The 7,769-nt window shown below is 47.7% G+C and overlaps 1 protein-coding gene across 1 annotated transcript in view; it reads left to right on the top strand.

Moving 5' to 3' along the window:
• Nucleotides 1-5,559, top strand: part of Gja4 (gap junction protein alpha 4) — a 19,302-nt gene extending 13,743 nt beyond the window's left edge. Inside the window, exon 3 of the mRNA XM_010645221.3 lies at nt 949-5,559. Coding sequence (XP_010643523.1) covers nt 965-1,966 — 1,002 coding nt within the window. The 5' untranslated portion in view covers nt 949-964 and the 3' untranslated portion in view covers nt 1,967-5,559. The remainder of the gene's footprint in view (nt 1-948) is intronic.
• Nucleotides 5,560-7,769: the final 2,210 nt, after the last annotated feature.

The following is a 7,769-nucleotide window of genomic DNA, read 5'->3' as shown; positions in this document are numbered from 1 at the left end:
GGAGGGAGGGTGGTTGCTGCCGGCTGAGCATGGGTAAAGGAGCCACATGGGCAGGGCAGTGTGTAGTTCCCTTTTCGTTGACCTTTACAGGAGGGGAGGCAGAGGGCCCACAGCTTGTTCTGTGTTCAAGTTCTCAGTTAGAAGGAGTCAGGATTTGAACCCTGGTCTGATTCCAGAGCCTGGCTCGGACAACTTTGCTCCCAGGAAAAAGCATTCTCCCACTCCTCTCCTCCTTCACCCTAAATGACCTGGGAACTTTGTTGCCTGTGCCTCCCCCTTGCAATGACAATTTCTTCCAAGAGTCTAGATTTTGGTAGCAACTGCTTTGGAGGAGGAGGGAGGGAGAGGCCAGGACCAAGTGACGGTGCTTAAATGGCAGGTGGTCTTCACCGCAGACAGGTGTGGCTCATGAGGGTGCTGACGTCAACTTCTAAAGTTCTCCTCTTACCCCCCACCTCTGTGGCAATCAGCAAGCCCAAAGATTAGAGAGGCCAGCTGGGTGAGATAGAGCGCGAATAGAGACCTGAGGCTTTGAGCCCCCGAGAACCTGAAGATAACACCTCTACTACTCTGTTATCTGGAAGTAGCCAGCCTTGGGCAGGAGGGAGGCCATGCACAGCTGTGTGACTGGGTTAGTTCCTCAGGTTCTCTGATCCCATGGGCAAAGGAGCCTCCACTCAATCCAGATCTCGTTGGGCTGCAGTCATCCTGGGGCTCTGGTTGGGGATAAGAGGGCACAAGTCTGTGATTAGACAGGGACCCTAGCTGCCCTGTAGCCCGCCATTTAGAGAAGTACAGGAAGGGCACACAGCTTCGCAGCCATCACCAAAGCTCTGCTTTGGGTCCTGCCTTCCTGCCGAGCCTGGGTCTCTTTGCAAGGAAAGTGGGCATAGCAGATACCCCACAACCCCAGAAGGGCGCTGCTGATGTAACTCTGTCTCCCTGCAGCCGGAGGACGGAAGCCATGGGTGACTGGGGCTTCCTTGAGAAGCTGCTGGACCAGGTCCAGGAGCACTCCACCGTGGTGGGCAAGATCTGGCTGACAGTGCTCTTCATCTTCCGCATCCTCATCCTGGGCCTGGCGGGCGAGTCGGTGTGGGGCGATGAGCGGTCCGATTTTGAGTGTAATACGGCCCAGCCCGGCTGTTCCAATGTCTGCTACGATCAGGCTTTCCCCATCTCCCACATCCGCTACTGGGTGCTGCAGTTCCTCTTCGTCAGCACGCCCACCCTGATCTACCTGGGCCACGTCATTTACCTGTCTCGGCGAGAGGAGCGACTGCGGCAGAAGGAGGAAGAGCTACGGGCCCTGCCAGCGGAAGACCCACAGGTGGAGCAGGCACTGGCGGCCGTAGAACGTCAGATAGCCAAGATCTCCGTGGCAGAGGATGGCCGCGTGCGGATCCGCGGTGCGCTGATGGGCACCTATGTGGTCAGTGTGCTGTGTAAGAGCATGCTAGAGGCCGGCTTCCTCTATGGTCAGTGGCGCCTCTACGGCTGGACCATGGAGCCCTTGTTTGTGTGCCAGCGTGCACCCTGCCCCCACGCCGTGGACTGTTTTGTCTCCCGGCCCACAGAGAAGACCATCTTCATCATCTTCATGCTGGTGGTCGGCCTCATCTCCCTGGTACTCAACCTGCTGGAGCTGATGTACCTGCTCTGCCGCTGCCTCCGTCAGGGAATGAGGGCACAGCAGGGCCAGGCTGCACGCCCAGCCCAGGGCATGTCCTCAAACTCTTACCCTGACCAGGGCTTTTTCTACCTCCCTATGGGCAAGGTGCCTTCGTCCCCACCATGCCCCACCTGTAATGGGCTCTCATCCAGTGAGCAAAACTGGGCCAACTTGACCACAGAGGAGAGGCTGGCTTCTTCCAGGCCTCCCCCATTCCTGGACCCACCCCCCCAGAGTAGCGAGAAATCTCCCAGTCCTCCCAGTACCTGTGCTTCCAAGAAGCAGTATGTGTAGGGGCCTCGGGCTTATGTCACTCAGCAGAGGTGTCCTGAGAAATTGTCAGGCTGCCCCCTCCTGGAAGGTTCTGCAGAGGCAACTGGATGGAGGAAGTAGGTGCTTGCTGGCCAAAGGGCCTCCTGGAAGGTGGCTGTGGAACTCTAGGGGCTTCCTGGGGACCAGAGAGCACTATGGCTTCTTCCGTCAGTGTCCGCTCAGGGTACTCTTGACCAAGGTGTTGCAGGACCATTTCCACCTGATCCCGAGGGATCCCGAGCCATCTTACCCCCACCACTGTGGAAGCATTGGCAGGGCTGGTGCCAGATCCAGCCCTGTCCAGAGGACTAGTGCCTTGTTTTCATCACCCCTTCCTAGTTCCACTGTTTATGCTTCTAAAATAAACAGGACTTGATCACAAGTGGGGTGCTTATTGATGCTGTCATGATGTGCCTCGGGGCAATGTTGGAGAGACAGTTATTTTGCCCAGGTTTCCTTTTCTTCAGTCCTGCAAAGTCCATCACAGGTCTCTGCAGCCTCAGCTCCAGCTAGCATCTTAAACCCTCAAGCACCAGCATTCTGTCTCTCAGCGGCTCTGACTCTTAACCATTTCACCTTTGAAATGCTTGCACGCACCTTTTCTTTCCCACCTAGGACCTGATGATCAACCTGCTCATTCATTAGTGGCCAAAGTAGTGTTCCTTCCCCCATCTGGCCCCTGCAACGCACTCCCTTACTGGACACCTTCCTCCCAGGAATGTCCACCAGACAAGGCAGACAGAGTCCAATTCAAAAAACCCCGTGTTCCCTGCACCCACCTCACCTTGCCATGGGCCCCTTGGGGTTACAGAAGGGAGGTTTAGGTCACTTGCCCTCCCCACCTTGGCCCTTTCTATCTGCCCACCACTCAAAGGTCTGCATCACAGCTCCTCTCCCTGTATCTGAAACTCAAGGGGAGAATGGACAAAGGCAGCCCGGAGTGCCCTTCCTCGACACTTACAAACCCAGCAGTACCTTAAACATTAGTGGCTCTGGAAGAGGCAGAGCTGGGGTGCAAAAGAAAAGAGTACAGTGAACTTTGGTATCAGAAGATCCTGGCCTGAAGTCAATCATTTCCCCTCTCTGATTCTTGTTTTCTCATCTTAAATGCCTGCCTCACAAGGGATGAGAAATAAGCAAAAGTCTATGACTATGCCTGACTCATAATAGTCAAGCAGTAAAATTCAGGGTACTTTGCAGCAATACTATGTAGATCATCTCCTAGGAAGCTCTTTGACTTCTCCAGCCATAGCCCCTCTACCTCTCAGAATCTGGACTCCTGCTTAGTGTATGCTTGTCTCAGTGAGTCCCTAAATACTGCCAGGGAAACACTTGCATTCCTCAAGGCCCAACCCAGCATGAGCTCTGACTATGAAATAAGGAATTGGGACAGACTTGACAGAAAGGAGGTAGTTCACATCTTGAAGGGGCATGGACCCAGAAGGCTGAGGGCCCCTTTGAAAGGAACCCTAGGCAGGAAGAGAGCCCAGAGGTTGTGGTCTCTTGGAGCCCTCCTTACTTGAGGACCCTGGGAGCCTGTGTTTCCAGTATCCAACCTGTCCTAGCTTGTAAAGGTGGAGGGAGAAAGGTTTAAGTGAGAGAAGAGGATGTCCTTTCCCTCCTCACAACTTACCCACTCTACTTTGAGCTTGATGTAGGGCTAAAGGTCAGTGGGTCTGGACATTTGAAGTGACCCAGACTGGTGGCCACACACACACAAAGGAAAATGGGCTGGGACTTAAAGGTGAGGCCAGTGTAGTTTGGGGGGTTGAAATGATTTGGGGAGGAACAGTACATCATGAAAATTGCGGGGGAGAGTGGCTGAGAGCTCCATCTCACCTGCCTTAGTTTGCTAGAGCTGCCATAACAAAGTACCAAAAGCTGGGTGGCTCAAACATCAGAAATGTATTTTCTCTCAGTTCTGCAGGCTACAAAGTCCTAGATCCAAGGGTGTGAAGGGCTGGATTCCCCCAAGGGCTGTGAGGGAGAATGTGTTCCATGTATCTCTCCTGGCTTCTGGGAGATTTCTGGCCATCCCTTGCTTTTCTTAGCTTCTAGAAGCATCTTTTCTATCTCTGCCTCTATCTTCACATGATGTTCTCCCTGGGTGAATGTCTGTCTCTGCATACAAATTTCCCCTGCTCATAATAATAATAGTCTTGGTGCTGGGGATTCAGCTCAGTGGCACCAAGCCTGCCTCTCAAGCTCAAGGTCCGAAGTTCAATCCCCAGTACCAAAAAAAAAAGTCTTACTGGATTCGGACCAATGATTTCAAATTAAAGACATTCTTCCCAAACAAGGTTATATTCGGAGGTACTGTAATTAAGACTTCAGTTGGGGGGCATAATTCAACTATACCCCAACCCCACCGGCCCCCACTCCAAACTCTTCTCAGGCTGAGGAGAATGGGAAGGTATAGGTTGAACCCGGGATCGCCCTGGTGGCAGGGTCTTGGTGGAACCCAGCAGGTTTACATCTCTCTCCTTCCTCTGCTCCCTTCCTCCTACTACCAGCCTGTTCCTGACCATTACCAAAGGCTAAGCCTAAGCTCTCAGTCACAGACCATCCATCAACCACTGCATCTTCTGGAGTTTGGAGACTTTGGTTCCTACTTCCCTCCCTTCATACTCCCTTGACAATGGTTCTTTCCATTCTCTGTGCCTCAGTTTCCCCACTGTAAAATGAAAGGGTGGGTAAAAACCAGGGCCATTAAGTAGGGGGGTCACTGCACAGAGATTTGCCACTAATCACTGGTTCAAAGCGCATACTGATATGCTATTCTTCACGAATCAGAAGGGATTCAAGGTTATTTCTATAAAAAGATCAGTTCCAGTCACTTGAATTTGCATTGCCTTCCTGAGTAGGAAAGAGAGGCATGAGGTTATGTGGAGTGCACTGGGAATTTTGCATAACCCAAGGTCATCTTATCTGTGACCCATGGGAGCATGTGAATGTCGTGGGCTGCACATAAACAAGGCAGATGTCAAACAAGGGTGATGTCAAAACTTCTTCCCAAAGTAACGTTCGGGTCTACAAGTGGCTGGGCTGCTCACCTTATGGTTCTACCACTGATCTCCAGTACCTTGGCTGGGTGATCTTTATTTCCTTCTTGCAGAATCCCTCGCAGAATTGCCAAAACATCTTTTTCTCCCTTTAAGCTTTCCTTACAAATCTTGGTTCTGACCCCAGGAAGCCAATGACACTCAGCTGTCCTGTCCCTCAAGTCAGGCACTGCAGTCACGTGGTTCCTCCAGCTGACCCTGATTCTCAGAAGTCTCTGGCCAACCTGCAATTTATCTACTTTCCTCTTAACATGAGCAACTCATGTGTGCTGGATGTGATGATCCAGATTATCAGAACGCAGATGATCGCCTCTTGCCCCCAAATTTCTACCTCTGTTAATCCAAGCTAGAATGACACCAACTTTTCTATTTTCTTCTCTTTTTCATAAATGGATTTTTTTTTCAGATTTTAAAGGCAATGCATGATCATTGTAAGCAATGGGCGCTACCATCCAGCGGTAACATCTGTTAATAGTTAGAAGTGGGTCAGGGACTTAGCTTAGTGGTACTGTGCCTGCCTCAAAAGCACAAGGTCCTGAGTTCAATCCCTGGTACCAAAAAAAAAAAAAAAAAAAAAAACATTCCTTCTAGCTTTCTTCCGTGCATACATTTAAATAAAATCTGAGTAAAAGCATGCCTGCAATTTCATGTTCTGTTTCTTATATTTTACATTTTAATCACAAGCCTTTTACCCACATTCTTATCTTTGGAAACATCACTTACTGGTTATATCATAAAGCTTTATCATTAGCTTCTTCACTGTGATCCCAATACTGGATTTTAAAAACATTTACAACTAGTGATCGTCTATAATAAATTGTACTGTGATGTAGTTGCCTTACATAAATGTTTTCTAAATGTCTATTTCCTTAAAATAATGATTTCCCAAGAAGTAAAATTACTAGGTCAAAAGGTATGAGATTTTAAATTAAAAGAAATTTAGGGGCTTTTTTTATCTGATTATGAAAGTGATTAATTGTAGATGATCCAGAAACAGAAAAACACAAGCTAATCACAAGAAATGAAAGTATGGTACCAACCGTCTCCAAGTGGGGTGAAGGTGGAGCTGTGAAAAAAGGAGCTGACCCCAAACAGCCCCCCTCCATCCCAGCAGAGTTGGCCTGCCCCTTTCCACCCTGAGGAAGGATGGAAGTGTATTCTCTACAGAGGATAAAATAGTTTCAGGAGGAGGAACCAACCTGTGCGCGAGGGTAAGAGCTCAGGGAAAATACAGAGCAATTAAATGGTAGTCTACATACTGACTGGTGAGACTTCGGTGTCCCCCCACCCCATCTGGTCCCTAGAGCACTGACTGATGAATAAAGCTAAAGAAAGAGGCAAATCCAGCCTGGAGGTCCTGGGAGCCTGCCTGGAGGAGGCGAGTTACAAATCTTCAAAGGTGAGGACAATCTAGGAAGAGCTGGGGAACAGCGTTCCAGGCAGAAGGAACAGCATTTTCCAAGGCTCTGAAGAAGAAGAAATGCTTGAAATGTTTGTTGCCCAGGGTTGTTTTTTATTTGTATTGCCAAACTGCTTTCCAGGAAAAACAATTATATGTTCAATAGCATCATATGAAAATGCTAATTTCAAGGCACTCACATCAGTATTATCATCATTTTTCTTTTGCCTATTATTAAACAGCAAGAAAAATGATGTCACCTTTCAGTAGATAAGCCTTTGATTATGAATGGGAGTAGACATTTTAACATAGACTTCCTCAGCCAGCAGCATATTTCTTCTGTAATTTTTTGGCTCACTTTCCTATCAGATTTTAGTGTTTTCAGATCAATTTGCAGTGGTGCTGCCACCTGCCTTGCAAGCGTAAGGACCCAAGTTCAATCTCTGGTACCAAAAAAAACCCCAGATCAATTCTATGAACTCTTTACAGAAAGATTACTATGGTCTGAATGTTCACACACACACACACACTCATCACATGTTGAAGTCATAACACCAAAGATGATGGTATTAGGAGGTAGGGCCTCTGGGAGGGGATTAGGTCATAAAGATGGATGCTTCATGAATGGAAATAGTGCCCTTATAAAAAAGGTCCTTTCCACCACGTCAGGACAGCCAAAAAGTGAGAAATAGGCGCTCACTGGACACTGAATTTATCTGGATCCTGGACTTTCTAGCCTTCAGAACTGAAAAAAAAAAAGACTTGTGTTTTGTTTCTAAGTCACCTGCCTAGTTCATTATATTTTATTATAGATCAAATGAACTAAGACAGACTATCTATAATTTATCTGTCATATTTGTTATTAAAATTTTTTGTCTGTGGAAGTTTTTAGTTTCTAAGTAGTTGATTTATCAATTTTCCCCTTCTAAGAAATTTGTGATTTAGCACCACCACATTACATTAACTTCAGCATCTATGGAGAAGTGCTAACTTCATTTCCCCCAAATGACCAACCCATGGTTCCAGCAGTACTTACTAGACAACCCTCCTACTAATGTGTAATATCAGCAATACCATAACTACATTTTGGGCTGGGGATTTAGCTCAGTGGTTTCACTGCCTGCCTCATAACTAAATTTTTATACATAAAACAATCTATTTCTAGGTTTCCTATAATTCTGATCCATTGATCTATCATTTTATATGACACTTCCAGTATTTTCATTAGTTTAGCTTTGTAATACATCTTAATGACTATCTAGCAGAATACATTCACCTTTTATTACTTTTCATTTTCTTGAAAATCCTGGAAGCTAGGTATATA

The sequence above is a fragment of the Fukomys damarensis genome, unplaced genomic scaffold, assembly GCF_012274545.1.
Source record: "Fukomys damarensis isolate Sample0158 unplaced genomic scaffold, DMR_v1.0_HiC HiC_scaffold_23, whole genome shotgun sequence".
In the NCBI taxonomy this organism is placed as follows: Eukaryota; Metazoa; Chordata; class Mammalia; order Rodentia; family Bathyergidae; genus Fukomys; species Fukomys damarensis.
Note: the sequence above shows the minus strand (reverse complement) of the source record. Positions and strands in the feature narration are given on the sequence as shown.